The sequence below is a fragment of the Moschus berezovskii genome, chromosome 8 (assembly GCF_049115385.1).
Source record: "Moschus berezovskii isolate FMDL1 chromosome 8, NW_MosBer_1.0, whole genome shotgun sequence".
NCBI classification, from domain to species: domain Eukaryota; kingdom Metazoa; phylum Chordata; class Mammalia; order Artiodactyla; family Moschidae; genus Moschus; species Moschus berezovskii.
In genome coordinates this window covers 64,691,124-64,704,059 of record NC_142467.1, presented here as the reverse complement: position 1 = coordinate 64,704,059, position 12,936 = coordinate 64,691,124, and the positions used below count along the sequence as shown (strand labels likewise).

The 12,936-nt window shown below is 52.1% G+C and overlaps 1 protein-coding gene across 1 annotated transcript in view; it reads left to right on the top strand.

The window, feature by feature from the left end:
* The window catches only part of TGFBI (transforming growth factor beta induced), a 33,330-nt gene extending 26,153 nt beyond the window's left edge, over window positions 1–7,177 (top strand). Inside the window, exons 12-17 of the mRNA XM_055430420.2 lie at window positions 250–380; window positions 2,772–2,896; window positions 4,367–4,469; window positions 5,040–5,119; window positions 6,055–6,079; window positions 6,540–7,177. Of these exons, the coding sequence (XP_055286395.2) occupies window positions 250–380; window positions 2,772–2,896; window positions 4,367–4,469; window positions 5,040–5,119; window positions 6,055–6,079; window positions 6,540–6,580 (505 nt within the window). The 3' untranslated portion in view covers window positions 6,581–7,177. The remainder of the gene's footprint in view (window positions 1–249; window positions 381–2,771; window positions 2,897–4,366; window positions 4,470–5,039; window positions 5,120–6,054; window positions 6,080–6,539) is intronic.
* Window positions 7,178–12,936: the final 5,759 nt, after the last annotated feature.

Genomic DNA, 12,936 nt, shown 5'->3' with positions numbered 1-12,936 from the left:
GTAGGTCAGTCCTGCTCTGACCTCTTCCTTCCTCCTTCCCCCTCTAGCTGATGACTTATGGCTTTTCACTGAGCTTTGCATTTATGGAGAGGAGATGCAGACTGGGATTTCTCCCTGTTTGTACAAAAGCCAGCAAGGGTGCGAGTGCCAGTGCTCTGGGCTCCACCTGCCCGCAGTGGTGCGGGATTTGGGTGCGTGATGACCCCCCCACCCGCCGGCAGGTGACGTGTTCCTTGTGTGTGTCCACAGCATGCTGGTGGCTGCCATCCAGTCTGCAGGCTTGACCGAGACCCTCAACCGGGAAGGCGTCTACACGGTCTTCGCTCCTACCAATGAAGCCTTCCAAGCCTTGCCCCGTGGAGAACTGAACAAACTCATGGGTAAAGACACACCTAAGTACATTTGTCAACTTCTCTAAAGGAATTATATCGGTCAGGATTCCAGCAGGAAACCACTGGCAAAGGGTTTGACAGAAAGGAATTTAAGATTATTTGCAGAGGTGTGGGCAGGGTTAAGGAACCAGGAAAGGGTGATGATACAAAGGGGTGATGATAGCTTTTGATGTTTATCACTGCAGACCTGGGGGTGCTTAAGGAAGAGGGTGACTAGGGGAGGGCATGACCCGGAGATCCCAGGATGAGGGGCACAGGACAGTGATTGGAGCCTCATGCTGCTGGGGTCAGAGCCATGCAAGGGGGCCTCTAGGTGCCACGGCCTCCCTCAGCAACCTCCTGGCAGCTGGTTGCATGAGGACAAGGGAGCCTGAATGATGCATTTCACAGCGGTCAGCCTGTCTGGGCAGCAAATACGATGGAGAAGAGTAGAAAGGAACTGAGGATAGGTGACAACCAGCCCAATCAGCAGGGCATGCCTTCCCCTGAGGATCTGGGAGAACCTGCTCATGAAGCCATTGCCCTATACCATGTACCCATCCTCGAGATGAAAGCTTTACCAAGAAGCTAGTCAGGGCCCGGAGCAGTTGAGTTGGGATGTTTGAGAGACAACCTAGTGGTTAAGAGTTTGGGTTCCCGGATTATCCGAAAGCAGGTCAAACCCTGGCTCTGGCATTTACCAGCTAAGTGACCTCTAACAAGTTGCTTAGCCTCTCGGGGCCTCAGTTTTCCCATTAGAAAAGTAAGAGTGGTAAGAATACCTTGCTGAGAGTGTTGTGAGGATTAAATAAACATTGCTTGTGGTGTTGAGCACGCGTCCCCCATCAGTAACGGCATCACGGCCCTGAGGATGGGAGGTGGGTGGGCTTGCGGTGTGAACGCTGATGCGTGCCTGGGAAGCAGACCTCCCCTCCACCATGGAAAGGTGAGCCCGAGGAGGAGGAGGGAGACGAGGAAGGACCTCAGCCGAACTTTGGGGCCCACATCATCTGTAGCTCCCCCCCACACTCCTGAGTGGAGAACAGAAAGCTCTGGCAGCTGTAACTGAGTTTGTGTCCCGTTCAATTTTCTTTCCTGCTAAATGAACGCCTGTGTCTACAGTGCTGACATGTGTTCCAGAGGAGAGAGGAGTTCGTTCTGAACATGAGCTGCCCGTTCTCTCTCTGTTCGGCAGGGATGGAATATTCCCCAGGCAGCCCAGCCTGCTCGGCTTGCCTTTCATTTTCAGTTGTACAGGAGCTGAGAGAGGGCTTGGGCAAGGCTCCCCAAACATGCCCTCCCCCAGGCTTTCAGGCAGGATTAGGCCCCAGCATGCCGAGGGGTGATGGCACCCAGCCAGGTGTCCGAGGTTGACCCAGATGTTAGCGATCTCGAAAGAAGGAGACCCTTCCCACCCCAGGAGCCAACTCGGCTCGGCACCTCCAGGCTGTATTTTTGTGGAAGAGTAACTTGTCAGCTCCAAGTTGCGGGTGTTTGGAAATCACTTGGTACCTGATGGCTCCATCCCATGGCACTCATGTGAATTCGTCAATAACCAAGTGAACTCCCCACAGTGCTTTCAAGCTTCCTCTGTTCTCAGTTTCAAGATGCTGGAAATAGCCATCCCTGAGCCCTGGGGGTATCCAGCCACTTGGCTGGTAATATGAGTATTGGGGAGGCCATGACGAAGCTGCAAGGGCAGCTGGCGGCTTTAAGAATTGCCTCCCACACTTAATTGGGGAAATGCCTGTGCACCTTTATGAGCAATTGGCTGCTTTCCCCAGTTGGTGGAGAAGCTGATGTGGGCTGGAAAGAATGCTGAGACGTGATGAGGAGGGACGCCGTGGAGGGATACCCCCCTCGGCCCTGACCTCATCGGCTCCATAGCTCCTCCAGACTGCAGCTGTCGACTCTTTTTAAGTTCTCCCTTCAGGAAACAGCCGTCTCAGAATATGCATTTGAGGGCAGAATGTGTAAACATTTCACTACTGTGTTATAACTGTTGGGAGCCATGCTGATGATGAAACGTCTCAGATGCCTGTGCTGGAAAGACCCCTGGCTTTCCAAGCAACTATTTAGTCATGGAAACATGAGTCATAGTCACAGAGGAGTATGGATTAACTCCTTCTCAGCATCGCAGAAGCGTGTACTTAACCTAGCAGCCTGTCAAATGCACAGGTAGCTTCATGGCCACCGTCATGTGACTTGTTCCCTGATCATTATACAAACGATGGGGTAGAGGGCTGAGCAAACAGTAGGTGCTCAATAAGTACTTATTACCTGGGCAGGGGGTTCTCTGCTACAGGGGTGACCACCTGCATCTTCTCCTTTGGGGCCTCTTGACCACACCAGTTACCAGCCTTAGGATTCACTCTGCTTTCTTTTCCCACACACCTGCAGGCAATGCCAAGGAGCTTGCCAATATCCTGAAATACCACGTTGGCGATGAAATCCTGGTCAGCGGAGGCATTGGGGCCCTGGTGCGGCTGAAGTCTCTCCAAGGCGACAAGCTGGAAGTCAGCTCAGTGAGTGTGTGTAACATTTAAAAGGCTGGCAGTGCCCTGCCACTGGGGCTCCAGGACACAGCTCATCCCTAGGTTGACATTAGACACACACTGTGTGCATCTTGAATCTCTGAGTGCATTTTATCAGAAAAGAAAAAAGAGTCTTCCGAAGAAATTAAGGGAGATTGTGCTTAGACATGAATAAGCACTTCCAGATTCGCAGGGGAATAAAGCATCTGATTGGCATCTGAGAGAAGCTATTAAATATAACCACCGCTTAAGGAACTGATAAGCAATACTTACATGTCTTGAAAGATCCGTTCCCACTCCATCGCCCCCAAATCCAGGGCCTCACTGAGCTGTACCATGAACCAAACCAGCCCAGAAGGAAAACACAAGAGGCTTTTTATTCTGATACTTGATCTGTGCCCCTTGCCTCACTCTGCACATTGATGATACCCATTCCCCTTTGGAGCCACCTCAGAGAGCCCCTACCTCAAAGTGAAGCTGCTGGGGCCTCCCTGCCTACACTGGCCAAGGCCACTGACCGCCCCGCCCTGCCCCACCCGGTGGACAGACCACCTTGCAGCGTGTGGTCAGCTTAGCTTCTGCTCCTCGTGCCTCTCTCCTCACCTCCAGCCATCCCTGTGCTCATCAGCTTCTCTCGGGAGCGTGGGAAGGCAGGCAGGGGGCAGGGATGGGCTGACCTGTGACTTCTGCAGGCTATCTGAGAGTCTCTCAGCACCTGGTTTGGGGTGTCGGGGTCCTGTCGGTCTTTGGCTTCACTTTCCCTGTCCCCCTTGGGTCTGATTCGTGGGTCTTTCAGGAAAGCCTGAGACAGATTTACCCTGTGAGAAAATCTGAAGTCAGACATGGAGGAAAAGTGGAAAGAGCCCTGCCCCCAGAGCTGGACACCTGGCTTCTGTCCCCAGCTGTTCTCCTCCTCAGCTTAAAGGTGGCCCTTGGCCTCTCTCGAGTTTCCCATTCGGTCAGGTGGGGCCTTAATATCTCCCTCTTCACCATGCACTGCCGTGAGGACTAAATGAGTCATACAAAAGAGCGTTTGTGAATTGCAACGTGCTGAGTGCACATAAGGGATTAAATTGAACCCACCACAACAAGGACCTACTCTGTAGCACAGGGAACTCTGCTCAGTGTTAGGCGGCAGCCTGGGTGGGTGGGGAGTTTGCAGGAGAATAGATACGTATGTGTATGGGTGAGTCCCTTTGCTGTCTACTTGAAACTATCGCAGCATTGTTAACCAGCTATGCTTCAGAAACCAGATTAAAAGTTTAAAATAAATAACTACATTGAACCCACTAGACCAGTGGTGGTCTATCACTGGCAGGGTCTGTTCCAGTTACCAGAGTGTTCTCAGCGATTTGCATAGGATCTGGCATCCAGAAATGCTCAGTAAAGGTTTGCTCAGTTGAAGATTGGATGGGATAAACAGGCTCCACGTTCAACAATTGTTGTCTCTATTTCTCCCAGAAAAACAACGTGGTGAGTGTCAATAAGGAACCTGTTGCTGAGGTGGACATCATGGCCACCAATGGCGTGGTCCACACCATCTCCAGTGTCCTGCAGCCTCCAGGTAAGGCGCTAAAGGACCACATCCCCACTCAGCCTACCGCTTGTCTGTCTCTGCACATGGTTGTTAGCGCTCAGTAGAAATACTGCTGTCGGCAAAGATGAGAATGAGTGTGGAACATGCAGACTGAGCATCCGTGAATAGCATGGCTGGGGCTGGTTGAAAAGCAACTTAGAAACTCTCGGCTCGGATGCGCTACACGAGTAACTGAAGGAGAGGTAGCTCTCCGCTGAACTGCTCACGCTCCCAGCCCCACGCGAACAGAGCCCAGTTGTTTTTCACATGTTGGTGCTGTGAACGTGGGTCGGAGCACGCGCCTCCCACAGCATCCCACCCAGGCTGAGCTCTCTGAACCTCCAACTAAGTTACAGTGGAGCCCGGCCTCTCGCCTCACTTGTGCATCCACCTCTCCCCATGGGCTAAATTCCTCCACGAGTTAAGGAACTTTATGAAGGCAGACTTCATCTGAGGATGTAAACCAGAAAACCCGACAGTGCCCCTCAGTCCTGGCAGTTATGAATGACATGCTAATCATATCTTTCTCATCCAAGCTGCCTTTTCTTTTATCTCCAGCCAACCGACCTCAGGAACGAGGTGACGAACTTGCAGACTCTGCACTAGAAATCTTCAAACAGGCATCTGCATTCTCCAGGGTATGATGCCAGCCATGTGGGCCCCTGGCCTGAGTAGCTGTGGGTCCTGTGCTTGGGCCTGTGGAGGGGACTCTCCTGTCTCCTTTGGCTGTCATCCCAGGGCTCTCCCGTCATTTCTTCCCACTCCCATCGGAGTATCCTTAGCTCTGGCCTGTGGGGCGTTTGGAATAAAAACCCAGGCAGCCTGTTTCCTTTGTGGGTGACAGCCCAGGCCTTCAAGCCTCTATCTGTGGGGAAGCCGCAGCTGGTAAGAATCTATCTGACCAAGAAGGATAGCCCATCCTGAATTTTCCTGATAGTGGGCTGGCCTGCTCTGAACCTGGGCCCCCAGGTCACTCTTCCATCTTCTGTGACACGGCCCAGCACACTCTGCTGGGCAGTGGTGTGGGTTCTGGATTCTGGGCGAGCTCAAAAAACCTGCCTTCTTTCCCTCAGCCCCACCTCCCTCTCAGAGCTGCTCTAACTTTCTGTGCTGCTTCTCTTGCTCCCCAGCTTGTCCAGGGATCCCATGCAGGCTCTCCTGCTGCTTTGGGTCAGGTGGAGTCCCTTGGGAATATGGGATGTGTTGCAGGAAGTTTGCATTTTAACACACAAGGCTGCAGAAGGTGGTCCTTAACCCAAAGATCTGGAACTGGAATATGTCAGTTTACATTGGACAGAGGGGGTCTCCTTAGTGCTCCCTGAGGAGGGTTCTTGGCCCAGAGTTCCTGTTTGTGATTGCCACCCCCTGTGTGGTCCTAGCTCCCCAAGGTCCAGATGATAGTCTGGGGGACGCCTGGCTCTGGGGCTCCACAGGGCCCAGCAGTTCCACAATTCCCCTTCCTCTTCCCCACCATTTTTTTCTGAGTACGGATGGCCATAAGCAAAGCCACTGCCATGAGCAAGTGTAGGTGTAACTGCCACTAGAAACCTTGACACCTTGTGTTTTCTTTCAGGCTACGCAGAGCTCTGTGAAACTAGGTAAGTCTGGTCTGGGTTTGACGTTCTCATAGACTTAATGTAAGTCTTACCGCTAAACAGGGCTAAACCTGCCATCTGCTGTCTGTAGAAAGAATATCATGGTGCCATAAAACACGGCCTTTGGGGTCAGACACAGAACCCCTGGTTTGCTCCTCCATAAGATGGAGATGATAAGAGTACCAGCTTTTTAGGGTAGATATGAGTTTTTGGCTTTGGGAACCTGGGAATATTGCACAGAGGCTTGGCAGGAGCCCATGATGAGGATGTGGTCCCAAGCTGGGAAATGGAGGATACCTCAGTTCCGATCGTCACTGAGTCAGATCGGAAGTTTTACAAAGCAGAAAGCGTCTGCTCTGTGCAGGAGAGGGGGGCAGAGGAAGGCCGCTGGTCCTCGTGACAGTGTCCTAGGCAGACGTGGGAAGTCTGCCCCTTTCTCACCTGTCCAATGTCTCTTTTTCAGCCCCGGTCTATCAGCGGCTATTAGAGAGGATGAAGCACTAGTGAGGAGGCCCGCAGGAGGAATGCATTTCAGCAGCTCCCTGCCACTTTCTCTCACTTTGCCAAAGAGACTGAATGCTTTTGAAACCAAATTATCACACTTTGATGTCCATGGGTCACACCGTAACGAGATCTGAGCCTTGGGAGGGTGGGAGCGGGGGGAGGAGGGAGAGAGAGAGACTTTTCATTTTTGCCCCCTAAACATCGCAGTTAGCCCACTGCAGTGCAGGGTCCTGGATGTCACTGCCTGACGTTGACTTCCAGCAAGGACCTGTTGGAATTTCCTGCCTGTGCCACGTACACTGGAAAACGGAGCCAAAGTTTCTGAAGCTCACAAAACATGAATCTGGCCATCCAGCATCATGAGGAAGATGTGGCACGGTGTTTGTAAAGCTCTTTCATGGTTGGAGAAATGGCATCCTTATAAGCTATGAGCTGAATGGCTCTGTCAAATGTTTTTCACACCTCCATGTGGCTTGGACCCTTCTGTGTGACCCTGTCCAGTTACAAAAGAGAGGGTCGGTGAGCACGCGCAGCTCAGGAGTCCCCAGGTGTGGCAGAGCCATGGTGTGTTTGTAATAATAAAACCACAGAAACATACGCGTACGTGGATGGGACCAGTGTGCCGGCCTGGGTATTCACAGGGTTGGGATTCTTTCTCCTGGGGCTGTGACGTTCCTCCCACTGAAATTCCACCAGGAGCAGCTAGGCGAGAAGTCCTGAGAGATGGTCTATGGGGATGACCATGGCATCGACTTCAGAGACCCACCGTGAGAATGAAAGGACATAGTTCTTATAAAATACTCAGCATAGCATTAAGTTTCCTTATTCTTACCATGCTATCTGGAACTGCTCAGGACTGGGGCAACCGGAAGCCTTTTTGTAGTGTCTTTCCCAAAGGCATCCCGCTTTCCTGGAGACTGGGACAGTCCTACCCTCCCTCGTTTCACTCGGTCAAGGCTGACTTAAGGGACCCAACAACCCACAGATGGTGCTGCCAGGGACAGAGCCGTGGAGGAGCAGACCCAGCCCCTCCCCAGTGTGGCTCCACGTCTGGGGAAAGACAGCCGTTACACGTCATCCAATACAGTCATCCATGCCTTCATTCCTTAGATATGAGTGTTAGGCTTGGCCAGCAGACAGGGCCCTGTTCTCATGGGGAAGAGACTCATTGATGGCACTGCCTGTTGCCTGCCCATCCACGTGGACTCTGAAAGACTCTGTGACAGGCGGGAAGGAATCTGAGCAAGTGGGGGCTCCAGGAAGTAGAGGAAGTAGGAGGAATTGAAGGAGCTGACCTGGGGGTGGTGGGGAGGAGGTCAAGCTGCAGGAGGTTGGGGAGATGTCCCAAAAGATGAGGGTTAGCTTTCTGTACATGCTTGGTCCGGCCACCCTCCCCCAGGGGTTCCTGCAGGCTTGCTGCCTCTGATGCCCTGCTCGGGCTGCGCTGCTCTTTGAGCACCCACATCCACACACCTGCCTGTTACAAGATGCCATCAGAACCCAAAGAGGCTATTAGCGTAACTTTTAAAGAGCCTTTCGTGGAAAACAAAAATCACCACACAATTCCTTAAAAATGTCCAAACCCCACCATCTGTCCCTGTGACCCCAGCCTTGTCCCCATTCCAGCCTCCTCCATAAGGGGGGGGCTCTGTCCATTCTACCAGCTGGATAGTCCTCCTTGTGACAGAACCGTGCACAACCATGGCCCTCCGCCCCTCTCCCAGCCAAAGAGGATCGAGTTCCCTTTTGGGTCCTAAACATCCCCACTCCTGCATTTCCCAGAGACTCAGGCTAAGCTTAGGTGCTGCTATCTGAGGATGGACACCCAGGGCCAAAGGGTCGGCCCCTGGGTGAGCCCCAGAGGAAGGTGTGCGCTGCCCTGTGTTGTGTCAGAAGGTAAGAGAGCAGCCAGGAGGTTGCTCAGGCCACTCTGAGCCCAAGCAGGCAAAGAAGGCAGAGGAGAAGGGAAAGGGGCTCTGCTTGGTTCCCTTCACGCCCCACTGTCACTCTGAGGCTCCCAGGCCTCCGAGCTAGAGAGAAAACACAAAGACCCTCAGGATCAAAGCCCCAGGGCTTTCCAGGCTTTCCCCACAGGAGGCCAGCTCAGTGATGGGGCAAAGAAGGGACAAATGCATGGCTATGCTCCTAAATGCATTCTTTTCTGTTTCTTACATCAGCCCAGTGAAATAGGTAAGGACTCGTGTGTGTGCTAAGTTGCTTTGGTCATGTCCGAGTCTTTTGTGACCTTAGGGACTATAGCCCACCAGGCTCCTCTGTCCACGGGATTCTCCAGGCAAGGATGCTGGAGTGGGTTCCCGTTTCCTCCTCCAGGGGATCGTCTGGGCCCAGGGAGATCGAACCCACATCTCTTGCTTCTCCTGTATTGGCAGGCAGGTTCTTTACCACTAGCGCCACCTGAGAATGCCAAGGACTCATAGACTATTTTACTGCTGTGGAAAAGGAAGCTCAAAGAGGTGAGGTAGTTTGCCAGGTCACAGCGTAGGAATGGCTGAAATGTAAACCAGACCCTACACAGTTAACCACCCCTTGTGCCCCACCCACCCTGGGGTCCACTGAGGAGGAGCCCTGGCAGCCATGGACAAGTGGGACACAGGTGCCGGGGGGCCTCCTGAGAAGCCCCAGTGGCCTGGGATCTCCTTGCACAGCCGAGACCATCGCTTGTTTACCTGCTGCTGGGGGGCTGGGAGTGGGTCAGTACCAGCGTGGACACCCCCGCCACGTGGATGTCAGCCTAGAAAGGAGACAAGAGGGAGTTCCCCTGTGGAGGAGAGTACCTCTGTGCTTGAAATCATAACTCAATGTCATGGTCTGAGTGGAGCTGCCTGGAATCTTGTGCTCAGAAAGCTTTCTAAAGCCAGGAGTGAAGGCCACGAAATGAGGATTGGGCCTGACGCCCTGCCCTGAAAAGTCAAATGAGGCCGCCTCCCTGGCTGTCCCTGCCTGGCAAGGAAAGGAACACATCCATTTAACGGGGTCCTCTGTTCACATCCCAGACTGAGCCAGTTCAGAGAATAAGTGCAGGGATGGGAGGGGATAACCCCCTACACACAACACACACACCCAATGGACTGAGAGGCCCAAAACAGAGCCTCAGGCACAGATAACTTGCTCTTCACATCTACCCCTGGGTGGTCAGAGGACTGGGTGAGGAGGAAGGGAGCAACTGAGGTATGGTTTCCCCATGGGAAACTTCCAGCTCTGGCCTGTTGGAGGCAGGCTCCATAGAGCCATCTGCACCCACAGGCAGCTGCAAGGTCCCTGCCATCAGAGCTCCATTCATCACAGGGGTGGCCGAATTGACACTGAGACCTGAAGAGTGAAGGGCTAGGGAAGAACATTTGAGCTGGAAAAACAGTGTGCATAAAGTCCCTGGCACATGTGACCAGAGGGGAGTAGAGAAGATTCATCTGCTGAGATAGATATCTGGGAGTCAGACCATGCCTGACCTTGTGGGCTGCGGTAAGGAGTTTAGACATTATCCTTCAGACCATGAGGAGCCATGGGGGGTTTTAGTTGAGGGAGAGAGATGGTGAGAGGTGTGTCATGATCAGATTTTTTTTAAATTGTGGTAAAATACATGTAGCATGGAGTTTACCATTTTAACTGTTTTTAAGTGAATAATCCAGTGGCATTAAATGCATTCACATGGTTGTGCAACCAATTTCCAGGATTCTTTCCATCTTTCAGAACTAAAACTATATCCATTTAATAATAACTCCTCATTCTCCTTTTCCCTCAGCCCCTGATAATGACTGTTTGACTTTTTGTCTTTATGAATTTGACTGCTCTAGGGACTTCATATAAATAGAATCGCACAGCATTTTTCTTTCTGTGACCAACTTCTTTCACTTAGCATAACATCTTCAAGGTTCATCCTCATGGTTGCGTGTGTCAGAGCTTCCATCATTTTTAAGGCTAGATAAGATTCCATTGTGTATACCCCACACTTTGTTTATTCCTTATATTCTTCAATGGACAGTTGGATTGCTTCTGGCTACTGTGAGTAATAGCTATGAATGTGGGTGTACCAACGTCTGTCCTTGATTTCTGTTCTTTTTGGTATATGCCAAGAAATGAATAGAAGAAAAACTGCCACTGGAGGGAAAGTAAGATTTCTGCTTTGTGTATTTTACATAGGAGAAGTCATTAAACAGCCAAGTGGGATGTCAAGGAGGCTTTTAAGTATTCAAGCCTCAGGCTCAGGGAGGAGGTCAGGCCTGAGATGGGGTGCTGGGTGTCATCAAATCATATAGGTGTTATTCAGAAACACTGACCGGGTGAAATCACCTAGCGAGGGAATATAGAGAAAACACAGTGCCTGGGACAGAGCCCAGGGTTGGCTCAGCATTTAGAGGCTCAGCAAAGGGAGAGCAACCAGCAAAAGGGCCTGAAAAGTTGTGTGAGGAGGACTGGAAGTCACCAGAAGAGAGCTTTTCAAGAAGGAGGGAGCATCAACCACGTTGAATCATTGGTATGTCCATTGGATCTGGCCACATGAATGTCATCGATAACCTGGGCTGCTGCTTCTAAGTCACTGCGAAGTCACTTCAGTCGTGTCCGACTCTGTGTGACCCCATAGACGGCAGCCCACCAGGCTCCTCTGTCCCTGGGATTCTCCAGGCAAGAACACTGGAGTGGGTTGCCATTTCCTTCTCCAATGCATGAAAGTGAAAAGTGAAAGTGAAGTCGCTCAGTCGTGTCCGACCCTTTGCGACCCCACGGACTGCAGCCTACCAGTCTCCTCCGTCCATGGGATTTCCCAGGCAAGAGTACTGGAGTGGGGTGCCATTGCCTTCTCCTAATAACCTGGGCAGGAGGACTTAAATCTAGAGAGGGAAAGAGGGGTGAAGAGGATACATTTTCTGACTTGAGTGCTTTGAATGGATGCTGAATTTTGAATTTCAATGACTGAGAAGCCTGTAGGGAAAGGAGAGAAACTGGAAGTAATCCATTTGTTCAACCTCATCCTTTATGCTTGCATCAGAAGCCCCTGCCTCCATCTCTGTGCACCCATCATCACAGCCCTAAGGACTTATTTGGAATAATCCCCAACTTGCTTTTTGGCTTCCCCTGCTAGGGAGTGAGCTGCTGTGAGAGGGGCCTCTGTCCTACCCAGGGTCCCAGCACCTAGCACAGGGCCTGGCATGCAGTATTCAAAAGGTGTTACTCCAAAGCCTGGTTCCCAGAGCTCAGATGGTCCTTTCACTCAACACACAGGGCTCAGGCCCTGGTTGCTCTCTGAAAAGGAAGAGGAGACTTCCTAGACCCTTGGGGGATCCTGGGTGTTTCTCCTGCATGAGGGTTGAAGGAAACCCGCATAGCATGCTCCTCGGGTCTCAGAAAAGCAGATGGGGCTGCTTCAGCCCACTTTGGCTGGGAAGGCTCCCTAATAAGAGAGCACACCCATGTGTCAGCAGTCCCAGGTCAGTGGGAACGTCTGAGTCCAGAGGACAGACAAATGGCTGCTTAATCACACTGCAGAACCCATCACTTCATCTTGAGCAGGTGACCTGACCCCCTCCCAACTTTGGGAAGGAAGTGTTATGCCTGGAGAGCTACTCTTCCTTCCAGGATCTTCCTCCCCCAGTTCTGTCAGAAGGAAGAACTTCTGAGATTCGGGAGCAGCAGAGAGAGAAAGAGAGGAGAAAGACTTCTGATTAAATATCCTCATTTGAGCAGATACGAGTTTTTGAGTGAACAGATGGAAAGCCACTTTCTCCCCTGTCAGGAGGGCCGGGGAGTCCCCATGGCTTCTTGATGATGGCTCATACAGAACTCAAGTTCAACGAAGCCATCTGCATGCAGGGCACTTCCCTGATGCCAGCTCTCAGTCGGGCTCCCAGAAGTGGGGTTGAGGGAAGCAGTTCTGGAGGAGGAGGAGGTGAGCCCCACCCCAGTGGGGAAGGGGAGGGAACTCGGGGCCAGGGTGTAAACAGCCTGTGACTTCAGTCCCTCCAACCTTGTGCTCAGGCAGCTCCTCCCAACATGCCTGAGAACAAAGGAAGAACAGCCCCAGAAGGGCCAAGGTGCAGCTTCCAAGCCCAGCCCAACTCTGAGAAGGAATACCTTCATTCAGACCCTAGTTGCTTCCAGCCTAGAGCCAGGATTCCTAATCTCCCATAAAGCAGGGACCCCTGACAGAAGCTGGGGACCCTCTCCCCAGAAAAATGCACAGGGACCTACAGCACAGGTCTGAGGACCACTCCCTCTTGAGTCCTAGTCTAAATGCCTTGATGCGGGTCTGAGTTCCACAGCAACGCACATTTCTTGAGGCAGCAAGCAAGTCCTCTGCCCCAAAGCTCCTAGCTTAGACACACAGTGAAAGTTAAAGTCTC